The following is a 22,021-nucleotide window of genomic DNA, read 5'->3' as shown; positions in this document are numbered from 1 at the left end:
AATGTCTCTTCTTCTGTCAAAAGAAAAGAGAACAAAACAACACATAAAAATTTCCAAGCACCTGAAACAATCCACTTCCAAATGAAAGCCTTCTCTTCCTTGTGAAATAACATCCTCACCTGAAAAAGAGGTTCAGTGTTGGGACTCTTCCCGCTGTCTCAAGCTCTGGATATTGTGAGTTAAAGAAAAACCCTAATAATTTCTGAAACTAATATTAAGTTCAGAACAAGTCTTAGTAATCTCACTATATGCTAATAGAGTTTTAATGCTGTTTCCATTAACTTTGTGCCCTTTCATGTAGAGCTGGAGGGCTACTCAGTGATAAGAAAACCCCACTGACACAGTGGCATGAATGGATGCTAAATGCAAATTCTGGGAGCACTGGGCAATGCTCACAGCAGGGCTTTGACAGGATAAGGATTTTATGGAGTGTCATATCAGGACTTGTTGAGGAGGCTGAATGTCAAGAGTAAGAGCAACAGCAGGAAAAAATGAAGGCAAGAAGGGCTCCGAAGTGATGAGGGTTTCTTTTTATTTTTTTTTGTTGGAAACCGCAATTAAAACATTAACTTTCTACTCTAAGTAGCTAAAAACGCAATAGGAAGCTCATCAAAAAGAGATTAAAAAAAATAAAAATGTGATGGAGAGCAAAACCCTCCCTTTCACTGCAAAGCATGAGACAGGCTGACAAAATATTTCTGGCAGGCCTAAACTTTTCCAACATGTTTCAGGGAAGGATTTGGTTATCAGAGTTGCAGCATCAAGCCTAATACTTTGGCTGGGGATTTTTTGGGGAGTTTGGTTGTTAAGTATTTGTAAGTAAGAACTCTCACAAACAGGACAGTCTTGCAAAAAAAGGATGTCACTACACAGAAGTGCAGAGGCTCCAGTGACATCTTATAGCAACTTCCAGCACCTAAAGGGGCAACAAGAGAGCTGGAGAGGGACCTTTTACAGGGGCATTTAATGACTGGGCAAGAGGGAATGGCTTTAAACTGACAGAGGGCAGGTTTAGATTAGTTATTGTGAAGAAATTGTTCCCTGTGAGGGTGGGCAGGCCCTGGCACAGGTTGCCCAGAGAAGCTGTGGCTGCCCCATCTCTGGAAGTGTCCAAGGCCAGGTTGGATGGGGCTTGGAGCAACCTGGGATAGTGGAAGGTGTCCCTGCTCATGATGGGAGGCTGGAATGAGATGATCTTTGTGGTCCCTTCCAACCCAAACCATTCCATGATTCTATGACATAAAAGAGGAAGAATATGAGTTTTATTCCAAGTTTAGTCATGGACTCACTCTGTGTTTGTGAATTGCCAAAGCCCCTGCAGTGAAACAGCCACCTGAAATTCAGGAGCAGCTTCACCAGCTCCTACAAGACAGGAAGATTCCACCTGCTCTTCACTGGGCTTAAGGTTTGGCTTGAACTCTTCCCTCCCTAAACATATTTTTCCCTATATGTGAATGCAGGTCATTATACACATTTCTTACAAGGAGTGGTTGAAAGACCTGGAGTTGTTTAACCTGGAGACTCTACAACTACCTGAAAGGAAGTGGTAGCCAGGTGAGGGTAGGTCTCTTCTCCTAAATAACAAGTGTTAAGACAAGAGGAAATCACCTAAGGTTGTGACAGGGAAGGGCTAGATTGGATATCAGGAAAAATTTCTTCACTGAAAGGGTGGTCAAGCACTGAAACAGATGCCCAGGGAAGTGATGGAAACACTATCCCTGCAAGTGTTCAAAAAACACGTAGATGTGGTGCTTAGAGACCACCTTAGTGGTGGACCTGGCAGTGCTGAGTTTAATGGTTGGACTCAATGATCTTAAAGGTCTTTTCCAATCTTAATGATTCTATGATTTCTGTACATATTGCCCAACAACACATAGAAAGCTGTCTCACCATGAATGTTGAAGCCAACATATCCCTCAATGATCTCAGCTATCCTCTCTCTACAGAGAGAGATGCAACAACACAACTTCTCCAATGTTAAAGTGAGTATTAAGGACCAAAAAAAAAGAGTGATTTTACTTGTTCCAGGAGTTAATTTTCACCATTGCTCAGAAACTCAGGAATTCTTGAAAAACCTGAGCATCCTATTGATGGTCATGCAAAGAAGCTGCAGAAACCAAAGCAAGGAAGGGTGTGTAAGTTAATCTATCAGCAACACCTTTCCACACTGTTGTGGCTGTTCCTGGCTTCATGATCTTCACATCTTCCTTCCCACGACTGCTCCTTTTTTGGGAGGAAAGGACAAATGAAATTCTGGCTGCACCAAAGCAAAATGCAAGAAAATTAAGGATCTGAAGACACTCAGGAAGGCAATGCTGGCTACTGCCTATAAGCCATGTGTGTTTTTCTGACCACATGGACACATGTTGCTTTCAGGTCAGAACTGGTCATTTCCTACTGGAACAACAGACCCCACACACTCTGGATTTCTGCTGCAAGGAAAACATGTGTAACAGGGCTGCTAGATAAGTTAATGTCTATTAGGTGCAGCACCAGCCTGCATGTGCTTTTATCTTCCAGTCTGGCAAAGATGAGCTGAAATATCTCCAAACTCTTCCTCAGTATAAAGCTCTGGAGCCTGGAAGCAGTTGTGTTTTCCATAGAAGACTTGCAGGTGGTGTGTGCAATCCTTATCTGCCCAGCCCACATCCAGTCCAGCCCATGCACAGTCCCACAGTCCCATGAACACACTCACAGTTGCATTTCTGCCTCCAAGTCGAGTTTCAGATAATTTTCATTTTGGTAAATCCAAATGGCACTTCCACTGATGTGCTGGTGTTGGCTGGGATAGAGTTCATGTCCTTCATAGTCACTACTATGGAGTTGGGGGCTGGATTTGTGTTGAAATATTTTCTACTCAACCCACATGTTTTCTCACTCTTACTCTCCCAATTCTCTCCCCCATTCCTTTTGAGGGGGAAAGGGTGAGCAGCTGAGTGGGGCTGAATTACCCTTTGGGGTTAAACTATGGCAATTTGGGACTGAAAATTCAGCTCAGATTTAGAACACCCATTTCAGGCATCACAGACTGGGGAGTTCAGAGTACTTGGCTCTCATAGAGATGCATTAACACCCAAACACCTGTCTGAAACTTCAATTTCAGTTTCACAGTAGATGAGAGAAGAAAAGTGGTGGAGTGACCTGGAAGATACAAATCTGCTTTCCTGGCTACTGAGAAGTTTCCTCCATTGTGTGCATCAAGATCTTACCAGAAAACAGGGATTACAGGGACTCGCAGTGAGATCTTCTGTTCCCATGGAAGTAAACTCATTAACTTGCTGGGTCTGTAGATAAAAACAGCCCTCATGACCACTCATTACAAAGAACACAAAAGAAAGAATGGTCACATCTTTCACTTAGAAAAATGTTTCAAAGGGAAAACATTCACTGCTTATTCACAGCAATGAAGAGTCCTCTCAAAGCCCTTTGTTTTGTGTTATTCAACTGAATCCAATAGTATCCGATTTGCACAATAGTTTGTAGTGAAACTAAACTGTTTTAAACAAAGATAGAGACCACAGAATATGAATGATTTGGGTTGGAAGGGACCTTAAAGACCATCTAGTTCCAAACCCCCTGCCATGGGCAAGAATGCCACTCACTACATGAGGTTGTTCAGGACTCCATCCAACCCAGCTTGGATCACTGCCAGGGATGGGGCATCCACAGCTTCCCTGGGCAACCTGTGCCAGAGCTTTATCACCTTCTAAGGAAAGGATTTCTTCCTAACATTTCATATAACCTGCCCTCTGTCACTTTAAATCATCTTCCCTTTTCCTGCCACTATCTGCCCCCACAGAAAAAGTTCCTCTCCTTCCTTTTTATGAGCCCCCTTAAGGTACTGGAAGGTGTTCTAAGGAATATGATGCCCAAAGAGGCAGAACAAACTGTTTAGAGACAAAGTTTTAGTCAATAAACAGCAAGGTATTTATTAAGACAACGTTGGGGAACCCTCCGATTAGTATCGGACAAAAGAGCTCCAAAATCTACAGTGAGAAGCTACAGTATTTATACATTTCTAGTGAAGGATTACAATATTTTTACCTACCTATTCATGCACGATTATAATATTGCAATATCTAGTTATAATATTCATAGCAGGCGGAGTTGGGGCGGAGCTGTCCATTTTGAGGAATATTATGAGGGGAGATCCTGTTACTTCATCTGGTGGTGGTCGTATTTTTGCTCTTCATCCTCATGAACTTTTCAACTCGGTCTAATTTTGCTGATTCTTGCAGATTCTTGCAGTGGGTCTTGCCAAACATGGTGCTCTGGCTTTTTTCTTGGGATTAACCTGTTCGCTACATGGACCTTTAATTATGACTTCACTGAGAGTTAGATGTATTCCATAAATTAAACCTTATCTCTTGGAAACTCCCCAGAAAATTGGGTGCTTTTAGTAAAATCCCCTAGGTTCTGGCTTTTCTCTACTTCATTTCCCTGGAGTCTTCTCATCTCCAGGCTGAACAACCCCTGCTCTCTCAGCCTGTTTGAGGCACATATGAACAGAAACACACACACCATTTATACACACAGATTAATGTACATAACACATAATTCTGTACGTGCTTTGTCCTTCAGCTCCAAGGAGATAGAAGGGAGGACTGGCTGTGAGTTAACCTCATGCTCTTTTATTCCTCTTCATAATGGAATAAAGTCTAACTTTTATCCCTGATTGCAATCACTTTTGTGAGCTATTTTCCTCCACCAATTTATTTTATTGCTAATTACCCCAGGTTCTGGTTCTGGGTGCCTGTATGTGCACATACATGTCTTGCTTTAGCAAGAAACAAATGTGTTGAGTTACTGAAACAAAATTCCCACAAAAGAAAACTGAATCAAAATTACCACTTGAACACCCATGATTCTAAATTTCAAAATAGCCACAATTTTAGAAAAAAAATATCCTAAGATGACTACTTTTCTTTCCCTACATTTGTCAACAGTTGTGTGAGACTCAGATTTTGCTTTATCCCTGTGAGAATGAAGGACAGAAATGGCTCTGCCTTTGAGTGCTCCTGAATACTGTCACATTGGTTCCTTTAATTCCAAAACAGGGAAAGGAAACAGTCTAGCACTCACAGTATTCCTTCTGGCTTTAATCTTACACGGCTAATTGGGAATTCAAACTTAGATCTTGCCTTAAATCCAGAGCAAGGTTTTGAACTGGATTTCTACCATAAGCCTGGATGGTGTGAGACATGCAGAAGAGGTCACCATTTAATTTGGGACACAGGAATGAGAGGCAGAATACTCCAATTCTGGTCTTTTCTTCAATAAATATGTAAGTATCCATTGAAAGTGAAAAAGTTGTAAGACAAAGAAATCGATTCCTCCCTCTCTCCCACGTCTGAGCTGATGTGAGTGTTCCCTTTACCGAGATGTGTATCAGTCTGTATCTGAGGTATTTTGATTAGATTTAAGGTAGAGTCGCTCTTTAGTTTCTCTGCAGATCAAAATCAAGAATGAATTAGAGATGGAGAATATTCCCTTGGGATTTTCTGGAAAAGCTGAGCCATGAAAAACCTGCCAGTCTGTGGCAATGCAGCACCTGTGGAGCCTGTACCTGCAGGTACCCTCTGGCTCAGAGCAAAGAGCAGGAGGAAACAGCATCACACAGAACAGCTCCTTACAAACAACCAAAGAATATGTAACTCCAGGCTGGGGAGTTTAACTGTATGTTGAGCTACTGTGATATGCTTTGACTGTATTAAACAATGCACTACACATCATAATAACCAGCACTTCTGACCAGGAAAAGCAGGTGTGAATGAATAAACACCTGACTGAAGATTAGCACCTGCTACTGCCCAGTAAAAACTGCTGATTAAAAGCCACCACTGAGCAGTTCACAGTAAGCACAGCAGCAAATTATCTGTAACTACAAAAGAAAATCAGAAACTATTGCTAGCAGTAGATGGCAGAGAAACATTAAAAAAAGGAGGCAAAAATGGCTATTAAAATATATTTTGTACTTATAAAATTAGCCTTAATGAACTATAAAATAAATAAGCCTTAATGAACTGCAGCAGCGACTTGCAATTATTTCTGTACTAAGAAGCTTGGAGAATATATTTGCCATATATTGGTCATTAACAAGATATTCTTTGAAATATGTAATTCAGCAAAGGAGAAGTTATTACAAAATAAAGGGATCCTAGAAAATTTGTGTGTCTCTCACCCCACAGCAATATTTGAGTGTCAAGGAGAAAATTTCCTAGGCCAATAAACACCTAAATTTGTTTGTTCAAGCTGAAATGCAGGTTTTATAGCTCCTCTCTTGCATTAAATCTGCTATCTATTGTCTTTTCAACGCTGTGTTTTGGAAAAAATGTAAATAAACATTGGTTACTGGGATCTGCCTTGTACAGAACTTTTAATAGGAGTCCTTAATTGCATGTTGTAAACATAATACAAATAGTAGTTACAAAACTAAGAACAATTTTGTTCCAAACAATCAACAAGCATGTCTCTGCATGGAGACTACTCTTAAAGGCAGAGTACTATAGATCAGAAACACCCAAACCTTGCAGGAATTAAAATGCAGGAAATTCCATTTTCTGGCATAAGAAAAAACCCTCTTTTTCATTGTGAGGGTGGTCAAACACTGCAACAGGTTCTTCAGAGAGTGTGTTGGGATTTTTATCCTCAGAGCTGCTCAAGATTTGACCAGACATTGCCCTGAGCATCTGCTCTAAGTGATTCTGCTTTGGGGAGGCACTTGGACCACATGAGCCCTGCAGGTCCCTGAGAACCTCAACCACTGTGTGGTTTCTGCAAGGCACTTGCATTTTACCAGTTTGGCTTTCATGTAAGTAAGGAGATGTACAATGAAATTTATCCAGGCTGGGGGATGAACAGGTGGAGAGCAGCCCTGCTGGGAAGGACTTGGGGGTGCTGATGGATGAGAGGCTGGACAAGAGTGACAGCCCAGAAATCCAATCATATCCTGGGCTGCATCCAGAGCAGTGTGGGCAGGAGGTGAAAGAGGAGATTCTGCCCCTGTGCTCAGTTCTAGTGAGATCCCTTTGGGAGTGTTGGGTCCAGCTCTGGGATTCTCATCAAAAAAAGGACATTGAACTGTTGGAACAAGTCCGGAGGAGGCCATGAAGATTATTAGAGGGATGGAGCACTTCTGCTCTGAGGAAAGGCTGAGAGAATTGGAATTGTTTTACTTGGAGAAAAGAAGGCTCCAGGGAGACCTAATTGTACTTGAAGGAGCCCTACAAGAAAGATGGAGAAGGACTTTGGACAAGGGTATGGAGTGAGAGAACAAGGAGCAATGTATTTAAACTGAAAAATAATAGATTTAGATCACATACTAAGAAGAAATGCTTTACTCAGAGGGTGGTGAGGCCCTGGCACAGGCTGCCCAGAGAAGCTGTGGCTGCCCCATCCCTGCAAGTGTCCAAGTCCAGGTTGGATGGGGCTCTGAGCAGCCTGGGACAGTGGAAGGTGGCCCTGCCTATGGCAGGAGGTTGGAACTGGATGATCTTCTAATCCAAAGGATTCCTTGAAAAAGTGGATGCCTTTAAAATATTCCACAGATAATACAGCTTTTTAGTTTTTTAACTGAAGTCCAGGCAGACAATTAAAAGGGATCAAATTACTGTTGTTTAATGAGTTACTGCTTGTCAGCTGGGAGGCAGCAATGGCTGGGATGTTATTTTGGTGACATGGCAACAAAACATGCCTTTCACTCTGCACTCTCAGCAGGCTGTGCATGGACAGCTACAGCAGATCAGCTGACAAGAGAAAATTCAACCAACCATAGTAAAGGGCAGATTGAAATGTTCTCTCTTGCTCATTGTTTCAGTGACAAGAAACTTTCCCCACCCTCTGAGTCGGGATGAGGAGATTAATTTGAGATGCTCAGTTAAAAAGTCAGTGTCTCTTCGTACAAGTCCTCAACACTGTAATTTCTGATGATCTCCTTGTGAGAGGAATTAAGTGGTTTATGCACCACATAGCAAAGTCATGCAACACTAAAGGAAAAGGGCCATTTCAGTGTCAAAATATGGATATTAATTGAGGAATTAATAATCTGTCAAAGCATAAGCAACTTCCTTACCAAACTCAGAAGTAAAAAAAGCCATTTCTCCAGCAATTTTTTTAAGAAATAAAGACTAGTGACTACTAAAGTCAAAAGTCTCCTTCTCCAGATACATCTAAAAAGCCTATTTTGAGAGCTGAAGCACATTCTCTAAATGAAAGTTTGCTGTGAAGCAGATTCCAACTCCTTTTAAAGCCTAATGAAACTACAAGGAATATTGCAGAAAATTCACCGAGTGTGATGGACTTATAATTCTCTTTTTAAAGTAGGTTTGAGAATCTCACATCAGAGAGATGATTGCAATTAGGAGTTTATTATTTATATATTGAACAGAGCACATATAATCAAGTATATACTACTAAAATGTGGATGTTTCTAATTCTACCCCAGGAGCTGAACAGCTCATAAAGACATGATAACCACTATACTATAAAAGATGCAGTGAAGTGGGATTTTTAGAATTTCACTGTTTTTATTTTCATGTTAATGAAGGCTCAGAAAGAACGGGAGGCCACAGAAACAGCCTCTAATAAGCTCTATACCCTTTGCCTGATTTCTCAGTTTTAAAGATACCTCCCAGATTGTGATGGTTGCTTGGAGAGTCATCTGGTTGCAAAAGAGAATGCTACAAGCTACAGAATATCATGGAATGAGAACATCTCCCAGTTAGGGCGACCACCACCAGGGCTCCAGTGGAGATGGCTGGGATAAAGCACAGCAGTTCAAAGTGAATATTGAATCACTTGCAATGATTTTCCTCTGAGACTGAAATGCTGCCCAACCTGTTTGCCATCAAGTTGTTGAGGCTGCAGTTCCCCAAGATAGAACTTGAATTTTGCCACTGAAGAAATAGAACAATCTTCCCATCTGCTTCACTTCTAAGAGGCACAACACCAAACAAACTGTCCCCTCTGACATCTTTCTTCATGAAGAGATAATCACAAAGTACTGTCTTTCTAAGAGCCTTTCCTGCTGGGACATTACATTCTCAAGCTAAACTGACAAAATATTTCTTCTTTAACACACTGTTACTGAAGAAAACCTCCTGTGATGGTTTTTAGGTTTTCTTCCAGAGAACACCAATCCAAAATGACTTTGCTTTGACACCATCACCAAGGATAATAGTCATGTAACACTTTCAAGCAGCTTGTACAGCAATGAGAATCAGTTCCTGTCATGTAGGGAGTGACACTGATGAACTGTGATGTCCTTTTCCCAAGAAAATCTTGGAGGCTCTGTGGTGAGTTGACCTTGACTGGACACCAAGTGATCACCAAGTTGCTCTATCACTTCCCTCCTCAGCAGGATTGAGAAACTACATGGAAACAATGTAAGTCACAGTGAAGTCAGTTCAATAAGGCAAAAGCAAAGGCTCCACATAGAAGCAAAGAAAAACAAGAGATTTATTCTCTACTTCCCATCCACAGACAATGTCCAGCCTGTTGAGATGACTGAAATGGTGTTGAAACACAGAATTTGTGGGTTTTGCTGGATCAATCCATGTTAGCAGAGAAGTGGCCACTCAGGGCCTCCTCTTCCCCCCCCCCCCCATCCCCACCCCAAGCATTTCACTCAACAGCAAAAACCTTACCCATGGCCCCATCACACCCAGGTCAAGAGGAATCATTCTGCACAGAAAAATCAACTGCTTTAGCCTTATCAAAAAGAACCACACACCTTCCCCAATTGACCTCACTGAAAGTCCACTCATCAAGGCAAGGGGCACCTGGATGACTCACAGAATCACAGAATATGATGAGTTGAACTGGACCCACAAGGAACAACGGACTCCCTTGTGCTAATCTTTGCTCTTGTCCCTCTCACAACAGCAAAGCCTCACTTTATTTTTGGGGCTCAATGAGACAGATAATTCAAATATTGTCAACTGAAAACATCAGCCAACAGTGGTGGAGTGATGTGAGAGCAGTTTATAACTCTGTGTTGCTCTTCTAAAGAGTTTAATCCTCCCTTCTCCCAGGGGCTACTGATTTATGCCTCAGAGAACCCTCCTGAGCCATTAGTCCCTTCAACCGCTCCCTGAGCCAAACACCAACTGCTCCCTCCATCAGACATCCCTGCTCCTGAGGAACTAAGAGTATCCACAGGGAAGAGGACACTTGGCACTGACTCATGCAAAGATTTTAGACATACACTTATAACAATCTTTTCCAAGTTGAACCCAAAATTTTAGTCACCTTAAGCCATATTTAGGCAGTTAAAGGAATGATTGGTGGTGCCCAAAATTCCAGATGAAATATCAGCTTTTCACATGTCATTTCCTTAAGCATCTGTGAATGGGACAGTGTGTGAGGCCAGAAAGAGCATTGGCCTGGATCAGTACATCCATTTTTGTGCTGCTTCACAGTTTGAACCGAGTGTGCTGAAGATCAGCCTCTCTCCTGAGAGGTTTGTCAGCAAGGTTAAAGTTTAAAGACGTTACAAAGCATAAATAATTAGTGGCTTCAGATTGCTTTGGGAAGTTTAGATCAAAGACTTGGCATCCATCTGAAGGATCAGAATAATTCACAGACAGTCAGTGGGAGTATTCCAGTTTCCTGCTGATTGCAAGGAAACCTGAGATGGGACAAAGAAAGCTGCTGACTCTTTCAAAGTCCCACTGACTTTGGATTAAAATCAATGAACTCAAATTGAGCTGCAGGAACTGCCTGCATATCAACTCTCAAGCTCAGGCAAAGGCAACATAATCCACCCTCCCTTGACTGTCTTTCACAGTAGAGTTAACGACCTGGCATTCTGTGATGCTTATAAAGACCAAAGAGCATGAAGATGGGCAACAACCAAGGTCAATCTCAAACACATTAAATCACAGTGAGCTGATCATGTGATGGCCCATCAAAACAATAATGTGTTTGAAGTTTTGGAAGGGATGCACATAAATGGTGAAAACTCCGAGAAATTCTTAGAAATTAATCTACCTATTTCCTGGCACTTCTGCCTTCCTTGCCTCATTATTTTGAAGGATTTTTTTGCATAAAGCAGGATCTTGTCTCTTAAAATTTCTTCTTCTACTAGTAGTCATTTTTCCCTTCTACACATTAGTGGCATAGATTTAAATGTGCTGTCAGGGAAATAATTTAGCTGAGAGAAGTAGAGACATTGGAATCAGAAAAGTTTTAAAGAATACAAATGTTAGCCTAATTTAAGAAATTGAGCCAAATCATAAACCCAGACCCATTTTATATTATTCAGTGAAAATTCGGATCTCATTTTTGACTCATTTAAATTTGAAGCAAAAAGTTACTGCATTATCAGGATTTTTCTTGGTCTTCTTGCCAGAGTAAAACTGAGCAAGGATTCCATGATCCAGCAATTAATTAGAGACTAAAAGACAAGAATTGAAATGACAAGAATTGACATCTGACTCCAGATGTAGGAATCGTTTCAAAATAATAGGATACAGGAGTAAAAACAATATTGCAGAGCTATTGATTCCTGATTGTGCTGCAGAACAAACATGGCAGCAATACCACAGCCAGGGCAGAGGGGTGAGTTATTTTAGGATTTCAATGACAGCTGGAAAAAATATTTTGAACCTTACAAAGCTTCAAAGCTTGAAAAAAGCTTGAAAACAGAGCCATTCACATGGTTATTAAGCCACATACAGAAGTGTGTAAAAAGAGACACTAAGCCTTGTGTTATCAATTTAAAAGGAAAAAGCAATACCATGGAACAGGCCTGTCTGTGTTTGGTCTGATTTGCAACGTTCCTGGAGTTGAATGATTGCTCCTTTCGACACAGAGGAGGAGATGCTGTGCTCTAACAACCTGACACTGCCAGGAAGGGATGCACTGGGCAAATGTCACAGTTTCTGCTGTGTGTGTCAGGAGAGGGTGCCCAGATTTGTCTCCTGCTTGGAAGGAACAACAGACCTGTAAATGCCAAGTATCACAAAGCCACTTGTCAATCTTTCCCCCTCTGTCACTCATAGCCCTCCTGACCCCGACAGACACGGGCTCTGATTGCATTTGCAGGTACAGAACACAGAGACACTGCAGTGCATGAGGGCCTAAAAAAACCCCAACCAACCACAACTCAAAAAACATAAGGGCTGAAAGAAAGGGAAAAAACAAACAAGAAGATGGACCGTATAAAATCAGCTGTCTGAGCCTTGTCCTCACTATGCAGGTTACATAAAACACTTAACCACTTCAGAAACCCATGAATGAATTATACAATGAAAATTGTAACTGTGAAAGAGGGGAGAAATAAAACAAACTAAACCAAACCAAACCAATATTTTCTATTTTTCTGTGATAATTAATTCCATTTAAATTCAAAACAAAACAGTTGCATATTCAGGAAACACATACTTGGAGCCTGATTGTTACTTTTTCATAAGGATTACAGCCTTGCTCAGGAGATGCTGTCCAAGACATGAGGTTAGATATTAGAAATAAAATCTTTACTGTGAGAGCAGTGAACAGGTTGCCCAGGAAGTTGTGGGTGCCCCATCGCTGGAATTATTTCAGGCCAGGCTGGATGGGGCCCTGAACAACCTGGTCTAGTGGAAGGTGTCCCTGCCCACAGCAGGGGGGTTAGAACAAAATTATCTTTAAGGTCCCTTCCAACCCAAACTGTTCTATAATTCTGTGGGTTGTTATCTGTACATTCAAGATCACATGGTGTCTGTAGTCAGAGTGGAACTCCTTGCTCAGGGTATTTCACATTTTAAGAGTTTATGACGGTTCCAAATGTAAATGGTCAAATCATCAAGAAAGAAATGTATTAATGGCTGTTAAAGATTTAATAACCATCTCCTGTATCAGGAAGACTTTGAGTTTCAAGTCACTGTAGGCTGGGAGAATCTGCTCAATAGTGGAATCATCAAGGTTGGAAAAGATCTCCAACATCATAAAGTCCAGGCTTTGATTGAACACCACCATGTCAACTAAACCATAGCACTAAGTGCCACATCCAGTCACTAATGATCACTTGTACTATTACTTGTTGTTGTGTTTCCAATGGCTGAGCAACACTATGAGCCATTGCATCACCTCCCAAGATGGGAAACACTGATTTATTCCTCTGGGTTCTTGTCTCTTTATTCATTGACAGATTCTAAGGCTGGAAAGCACAGGATTTAAGGAATGTAGATAGCAAAGTCTGTGCTCAGTCCAGCAACCTCTTTCTGACAGAAATGTGTCTTGATAAAGAGGAAGGCACCCTCTCCTGCAGTGACTTCTTCCAAGAAAAGGGAGCAGTCATCATTCATTCTCTCTTTCTTTGGCTAACAGGATTGAGATGATTAAGTTTTCAATGGAAAGCATATTTTCCAACCATCAAGTCCACGTAGCATCTTTCTCAAAGTTTGTCACCTCTATTTTCCTATAAAAAATGCTTAAGGGTTAGGATTCCAACAGTCTTGATTGTCACATTGGATAAGTGTGCACTCAACCAAACGAGTCAAAAGAAGGGCACAGAAGGTCTGTCTAGGCTGAAGAAATATTGACACTATAAAAAGATGTTTTTAACAAAAAGGCCTTTCCCAGACTGCTGCAATCCTGGCCTTTTAAATGGGCACTGATGTTGACTGTGACAGCAAAAAGAGCAGCTACAGTATGTGTATAATGTGACCCCAGAGTTCCTGGGCTGTTTCCTAAGGTGTCAGCAAACAAACACACAGACATAAGTCCTCAGGAGCTTCTCTGTGTTCTCTGTAGAAGTCCTTCTCTCTCCCTGCCAGAGAAAACTGCCCCAAGGGAGCAGTGACACACTTATGGCAGGGCCTTGACAGGGAAAAAGTCAGGGCTCAGAGCTCTGCTGAACAGCTGGTCCCTCTGCATGCACTGAGCCAGAGCCAGTCAAGGCACAACTGCCTGAGAAACTCATGGGGAAAAACTGCTCTTCACTTCTCAAGATTCATAAAGTGACCCTTGCTTTGAAAGGAATGGACTTGTCTGCCCAAGGTATGTCTGATTTGTGGGGTTGAGATGAACTGTTGATTCAGTATAAACATCAATCAAATAAAAATAATAAAAAAGAACACTTTATATGCTAATGATCAAAACAATATTAATAATCATGGATATTAATGGCATAATTTCTTTAACTCACTGAGCAATGACCTTTATGTTTCTCATTGCCACTCAGGAAACTAAAGAAGCCTCTACCTTTAATATCCTGCAAATGGCACGTAAACTACTCGAACAGAGTTGCTGCTGCTGGTTTGGTTTTTCTTTCCTCATTACTGACCTAGCATGGAGCAAACTCTTCATGACATATGAAATGGAAATTCTTGCCACCCACGAGTGAACTGGGGATTTTATTCAGTGATATGTCCTATGCCAACCACAGTATTTAGTAACTAGTTCCCCAGCTTGCTTTCTTCCCTCTGCTTTCTCTGAAGAGTCATGTGGAGCTGTTACACATTAAAATCCAGCTGTTGTCTATCTCCCTAAAATATGTAAGACAGTTTTATATGAACCAGTTTCTTGGGGTAGTCAAACCTTTAAACCCATTGATATTTAAAAATCCACCGGTATTTTAAAATCCACTTATATTTTAAAATCCACTGGCATTAAAATTCAGAATAGAATTGCATGCATCACTATGGACATGGAAATCCTGAAACATTCTGCTAGGGAAATCTTCAAATTATAAACATGAAAACTGTTGCACACCATTTGGGTTAATGTAGACTAAGAACCATTTATATGGATGAGAAAATATACTTGTTCCAGTATAACTCAGTGGAGGTTCTGCCTACATTTCTGCTGCTGGAGAATAGCTCTTCTTTTAGAAGCTTAATAATTAGTTTCAAAACTGATGATGAAAAGTGGAGGATTTTATTTTTCCCGGGGCTTTCATTAGTATCTTTAGGTTCACTTCCCCCAAGACATGGATCTCTTAACAGAAGATTAACTTTAGTTCTCCAATGGAGTTTTATTGTAAGAATATTTTGGTTCTCTGACTTTCTCCACTTTAGGGATTTAGATTAAAATGTGCCTAGACTTAGTCAACTGATGATAAGATTTGCAATTTTAGTAGATAGCAACATTTCACTATGTTAAAAGAAATTGTATTATATTACAGATTATTGAGATGGAACACATTTCCCAACTAATGCAGAGTAAAACCAGAATAATGTAATTAAAATTATTGTAGTTGCTCTAGACTTCAATTATCAGGACAGATCACTGTTTGCACCCATAAGCAGTGTCTCATGTAAAAGAAGGATAAAGTGTATATAGAAATTACAAATAGATGTGTTGTAAGAACATTGATATTCAGTCAATCTAAAGCACCATTTCTCTGATATCATCCTCACTTCAGGGCTGGCCAAACTCCTAAGTAAACATGCAAAAATAGCTATTTCACCTAGAAATAATGTAGTGCTTGTGATCATCCTCATCTAAACACAGTGAGATGATAGATATCCTTCCACAATGTTTCTTGTCATATATTTGTATAATACCCCTTTGTACCCAAATTTTGGCATCTGCAAAATCATGCCAGTAGGAGTTCCAAAATATTTATGTGTTTTGAACCAACCCCTTCTAGTTACTGGTAGAAAGAAGGCACGTTAGAGGGCAATGATTTCATCCTCAGGTAGAAGGAGAGCATTGCCAAGCAGCTCTGAACTCTTGTGAAACCAAATAGTTAATAAAATCCATCAATCCTTTGTGCTTTCCCTAAGGTAGTTCCAGAGGATAGTTCAGGCTAACAAACCTCCACTTAAATTATGGCAAAAGATCCCAGTGAGCCTCAGCATAAAGCAGTACCTGCTAAGGGCAGGAGTGATATCACACATGCTTCATGCAAGTCGCTGAGGGACATGAGAGGTCTCTAAACTAAGAATTTCCTGCTTTCTGTCTCAGGGGTCCTACTTTTCCTCTGCAGGAAAAGCCCTGTTGATATTTTTGGGTTCAGGTTTTACCAGTTGCAACCCCTGCCGTGCCAGCAGGCACACAGATCTTCCTTGGGTGGTAGAAAATCAGTAAATCTGATAATCCCTCCTTGAATAATGGCCTGGCAACCTTCTAAAGAAGACACTTTGTATCAGAAGGAGATTATCAGAAATAATTCATGAGTCTTTCTCCAAGAATAATGAAGCAAAAGAAAGGAAAATAAAATCTTACCTTGTGCCTAATACTTTACATTTAAAGCACAATCTTGACAATGTATCATAGTTTAAACTTCACTAGTGGGATGAAATTGTTTTGATATCTCACCTATATTGCTAAACTTACAGCCCAGTCCCCCTGCTAGAGACCAAAACTCCTGTTAGGGGTAGATCCAGGGCAAAGATCACCAAAGCTTCACTTTTATTTTTCATCCATACTGAAATACCAAGTTTTTCATCTTCCTGCTCCTCAGGAGGAGCTCTTTGGAACATCTCAGAAGGTGGGTGTGCTTTGGAACATCTCCGGGCTGTCAGACTGCCCCTGACACTGCTTGTCTGGAGCCTTCATCACTGCTTCTGAATCTCCAATTCATATGGAATTGGGATGCATCAGCCAGCATTGCTATGAGATCCATGTAAAACCAAGCCCAACAAAAACAGCTGAGAAAAGGGTAATATGATGTTTTGTTTGAATATCACCTTGGCTTATATTTAAGAACCCACCAAGGCTATTTCTGAGACAGAGAAATATTTCAGTAGGCCAGAGCTGAATCTACAGGTGAAGATAATTTTTTCTTACATTACTCAGCTCCCTGAACTGTCTCTCAGCCGTTCTACAGAGTATGCTAAAAGATTTAGTTGAAGACTTTTACCTGTGGGAAGCACAACCAGCTCAGCGCTTGACGGAGACCGCGATGATGATGACAACGAGCAGCAGAACAGCCAAGGCGATGGAGAGAAGGCAGCACTTCCTCTTCCTGGCTCGTAGCTAAGAGGAGAAAGACAAGGAAATAAATACATGGATTTTCATTGGAAAGGTGGGGAATAAAACCATGAGGAAATGTTGCTGTTTTGCCATTGGCTGGACTATTTGAAACCAGTCAGTGCAACAGGGAGAAATTCTGTATTTTTATGGACTTTCAGTGAAAATGTCCCTTAAATCCAATCACCTCCTCTACACTGCTTTCTTCCTGCTTAAATCAGCATGGCACACTAAATTTCCAGGCTTTACCTGGAGGTCTGGACTTGGGTAAGGCTCAGTTTGGATTTGGTCTGGGGGTGTCAAATCGGCTTTTGTGCTGCCAGGAGAAAATTTTCTCCTGTAAGGTAAAGACGTCTCTCTCCACTCTGCTGTGCAATGAAATCAAGACAAACAATAACATGAGCTGTTTGCAGGGCAGGCAAATGGACTTCCAGTATTGACCACCCTGATTTCATTCCACTTCAAACAAGGGAAATGAGATTCTGCAGAGTTTTAACTCTGATGTCTGTTTCTACTTCAACCCATCAGCCTTCCTAGTGACCTCCAAGGACATAGTGTTGTTTATTCCTATTTAAAAGTTTTTGTAGATAATTCAATTCCTCTTCCTTCTTTTTAGATGGATTAGAAGGAGGGTGTTTCCATGATCCCAGAGTGTAGACAATCCTCTTATCCAAGACACACACACACACACACAAAAGTATCTTCAATGAAACAGTTAACTGAGACATTTTGCTTGAGACCACATCGACCCATCCTGCAGCCACCAGACTTGGTAACGTCATCTTGATATGACAAACCAACTGTTTTATTCCAGAAATCTTTATCTTTCTTACAGTTGGATAGACATTATCACAGGAGACATCATGTTAATATTACATCTGTTATCCTCTTTTCCTTCCTTTCTTCCCTTGACTACTGTGACCAGGTCTCCCAATGTTTCTTGGATCCTTTGCTAGCTGGTTTACACCACTCAGCACTGCATTGCTTTACCCACAGAGCCAGAGTTCCCCAGATGTTCTACAGATGTTTTGGACTCTTATACTGCAAAGAACAGGAGACTCCTGTCTTCCATTGGTGCTCCACAGTCCAGAGCTTCATTCCTTCACAACACTCTACGGGGCTATCCAAGCTGGAGAAGCACTTCCAGCAAGAAGTGCTCTTTCCTCCAGAGTCAACCATCCATCAAACTGGTGCTTTTATTAAAGTGTGGATTTCCAGATTATTTCTTTTTTTTTTTTTTTTTTTACATTAAAGCACTGTATTGTCATGCCTCCCTGGCAGATAATCGGTGAGTCATCTTGGCTCTCCTTCAGCTTTTCAATTACTCACACAGATATGTTTTCTTTGGGTTTGGAAAAAAAGAAAAAAACCCCATGATTTAAATATATCATTCCACGTGCATGTGTTAAGCAGGATCTTTTTGTAAGGCATGAAAGGAAGGAGTGTGCAAGGGGATTCCCCAAAACCTTACGCTGGGGCACAGATTTGCTCACATTTTTCCATCACTTTACTGTGACTCTTGGGGGAGAATACAGGTGGACAAGGGCTCACAGAAATTACTGTGAGGGTGATGAGGCCCTGGTACAGGTTGCCCAGAGAAGCTTTGGCTGCCCCAGCCTGGGAAGTGCTCAAGGCCAGGTTGGATGTGACATGGAGCAACCTGTCTAGTGGAAGGTGATCTGCCCATGAGAGAAGGGTTGGAACTTCATGATCTTGAAGGTCATTTCCAACCCAAACCATTCCATAATTCTAGGATTCTCTTCAATCTTTTTTTTTTTCTCCTACAAAGTGATGGTTTTTCATAGTGGCTCCACACCTGGAGCTTTCATTCCTGGAGGGGTAACTGTAGTGCATTCAGAAGCTCAGCACATGAGACAACAGACCTGCTACAGCATCCCCTTTTATTTTAACCTTCTTTAATTTCAAGTCAAAGCAGGAAACCTCTGCTCCAAACTGCAGACTGTCTCAAGGCACCCAGAGGTCCTTGTCCACTCCTAAAATGTCAGAGCCCATGTTTGGTCAGCAGAGGATGCTGATGGGTCATTGAGCTTCAAGCAGCAGCCTCAAATAATCCTCACAGGAGCTTCAAAGACTGCAGAGTCATCACTTCAGATGTCTTTTCCATCACTGCCTTTGCAGAGAGATTCCCTTGTTTTCCTCTTTCAACCCTCACAAAGTCCTTTTTACTCTTATTTTGCATTTATATATTCTCTTCCTTCTTCCTATTTTTCTTGTTTTTAATCAACTCAAGCAAACATAAAACTCAACGATAAACAGAGATAGGAGAGATGCAGCTCAGGCTGTATTCTGGTATTTGGTTCACATTTTAGGAACTTGCCCTGGCTGGTAAGTCAGGATAATGATTCCTCCCCTGTTTACAACACCTCTTACTGGATTTAGTATGACTGACCCTCACAGCCTTATAATCATAGAATCATAGAATTGATTGGGTTGGAAAAGAGCTCTGAGATCATCAAATCCAACCCTTGGTCCAACTCCAGTCTAATCTGTGGCAGGATTCTCCTGTTTATTCCCAGTTCCTTTTTCTTATTTTATGTTTCAGTAAGGAAAATGTTCAATTCTTAGAGTTCCTTTGGTCTCCAACCACAAATCCATACATGCTGGTGGAGCATTAGAAACAGCTTCTGAGCCCTACCTGAACACACCACCTTTCCTACAGATCCCAAGGAAGAGTGGCTGGATATCCCAGCTTCTTTTGGTCACTTAAATCAAAAAATACTGATATATGAGCAAAAGGCAGTAGGTCCCTTCACTGCCCACGCTGCTTCAGGAAGGGCTATGGAATCATTCCTTCACATGCAGCTTGACATAAAGGTTGGATTTGATCATTGAGGTCTTTTCCAATCTTAATTAATATTAGCACAGAGCAAGTTGTACAGGTTCTGCTCACCAGCCAGGATCTGCAGACCATGATAGGAGCTGAGGTTGTTCAGCCTGGAGAAGAGGAGGCTCAGAGGTGACCTCAGCACTGTCTAGACCTCCCTGAAGGGAAGTTCTGGCCAAGTGGGGGTTGGTCTCTTCTCCCAGGCACTCAGCAATAAGACAAGGGGGCACGATGGGCTCAAGCTCTGCCAGGGGAAATTGAAGTTGGAAATCAGAAAAAAATTCTTTGCAGAGAGAGTGCTCAGGCATTGGAATGGGCTGCCCAGAGAGGGGGTGGATTCCCCATCCCTGGAGGTTTTTAAAGTGAGCTTGGCCGTGGCACTGAGTGCCATGATCTGGTAAAGTGACTGGAGTTGGACCAAGGGTTGGACTTGATGATCTCAGAGTTCTTTTCCAACCCAATTAATTCTATGATTCTATGGTGTGGGCACCCTCACCTGAGTATCACAAAAATCAACATTAATAAACAACATACAGAATAATATCACATCTAACAAACTCTGATTCTGCCTAGCTCAGCTTAACAGAATCTGACTGCAAAACTGAGATTTTAAGTGGTGTCTTAATGCTCCACTGCCATTCTGGAAGGAAGCTGGGAGACAAAAAGTAACACATCCGTATTTTTAATAACCCCGAGGCAACAACACACCCTGGAAGCACAACAGCAACAGAACTGTAACCACTCAATAGCCAGGAAATGTTCCCTTTCCTATGTGTACATCTATATCTATAGCTAATCTATATCTAAATCATCTATATCTATATCTGTCTGCATATAAAAGCAGCAATTTTTCCCCTCCCTCTCAGGCAGGATTTCTGCCTTACTTAGTGAGTGAGTCATTATTATGCTGTGCATGTTGGAGTAATTATTGTGCTGTGTATATCATGTATATTTATACATTTTATGTGTCTATTCAAGTGTTCTAAAGTCATGTTCACATAAGACCACACAAATCTTTCACTTTATGTAAAGGTCCTAATTTTCCCATGGTAGTTCCATGATATCAGAATCATAAAATTAACACTTTCCATCCCAAACATCATTGCAATGATTGGGTTATATCCATTTTAAGTGAAGGAAGTAGAGACACATCCAATGGGTGAAGGTATAGCTGTACTCAAGAGAATTCCAGTTTTTTGAAGGAATAAAATAAAAAAGACTAAAAAAGCAAGTGGGATTCATGATGCCATCCCTTGAATCAAAGTTAATCTTCACTTACATGGAAATGGCAAAACTCTTCCAAATCTGTAAAGGGATCATTTCTCTTGACAGATCCTACCAGGTTTTTCATAGAATCGTAGAATCACAGAATCGATTGGGTTGGAAAAGACCTCCGAGATCATCAAGTCCAACCCTTGCTCCAACTGCAATCCCTTTACCAGATCATGGCACTCAGATCATGGCCAATCTCAGTTTAAAAACCTTTTGCCACAGTATGAGCAGTCTCAGAAGAGCAGAGCCATAGCCACGGAAATGTTAAGGAACAATTAAAAAAAAACCCAAAAAACAAAAGAAACCCAAAACAACCACAGCCCACAAAAAGCCAAACCACCTGTAAAATGAATCATTTATTTAACAACATAATTCTTCAGGGAGCTTTGCATGTTTATGGCTTTTCCCATGCATCCCACTCACACACAGTGCATTTCACTCTTCTTTCTCCATCTCTTCCTACTTTAACTGCTGAAGCTCTTTCTTTCACACTGTGCAGTAGTGCCAGTAGTCCCCACCCTCCTTGACTTTCCTGGGCACAGGAAGCTCTGAGGCAACGTGACCTCCTCTCAGTTCCTGCAGCTACACCCACAATTGCTCACAGGAGCAATTTTAAGCTCCTTTTACCCAGCACTTGCACTTGAAGCCCACTTAGATGTTTACAAAGATAAGACATTCCTAGGACAGCAGATGGATCAACAGCTCAAGTGCACTCAGTGCAAACTGAACATTGAAAGTCTTCCTCTCAACTTCAAAGAAATATCAAGAAAACTTGAGGGAGTAAGTGTTTTGTTGTTTGTTGGGTTTTATTCCCCAGAGACCCGCAGGTATTTCCAAACACTCCTAGAGGTCCCAAGAAGGTGTGGCTGCTTTTCCCATTTTTTTCCTGCTAAATTGCAAAGCTCTGTCCACATACAGGACCAGCTAAAATTTATCAAAACCTCCTAAAAAACATGTTCCTCCCAGGGAAACTTCTATCCTGCAACTCCACTCTGGAAAACACTG

At 41.3% G+C, this 22,021-nt stretch overlaps 1 protein-coding gene across 3 annotated transcripts in view; it reads right to left on the bottom strand.

Moving 5' to 3' along the window:
- TSNARE1 (t-SNARE domain containing 1) overlaps positions 1–22,021 on the bottom strand; it is a 501,884-nt gene that overhangs the window by 47,505 nt on the left and 432,358 nt on the right. For all 3 annotated transcript variants that reach the window (XM_071553024.1, XM_071553027.1, XM_071553026.1), the window contains exon 12: positions 16,790–16,905. In XM_071553024.1, coding sequence (XP_071409125.1) covers positions 16,810–16,905 — 96 coding nt within the window. In that variant the 3' untranslated portion in view covers positions 16,790–16,809. The remainder of the gene's footprint in view (positions 1–16,789; positions 16,906–22,021) is intronic.

This window comes from Pithys albifrons, chromosome 4 (genome assembly GCF_047495875.1).
Source record: "Pithys albifrons albifrons isolate INPA30051 chromosome 4, PitAlb_v1, whole genome shotgun sequence".
Classification (NCBI taxonomy): domain Eukaryota; kingdom Metazoa; phylum Chordata; class Aves; order Passeriformes; family Thamnophilidae; genus Pithys; species Pithys albifrons.
This window is presented reverse-complemented; position numbering and strand designations above follow the sequence as displayed.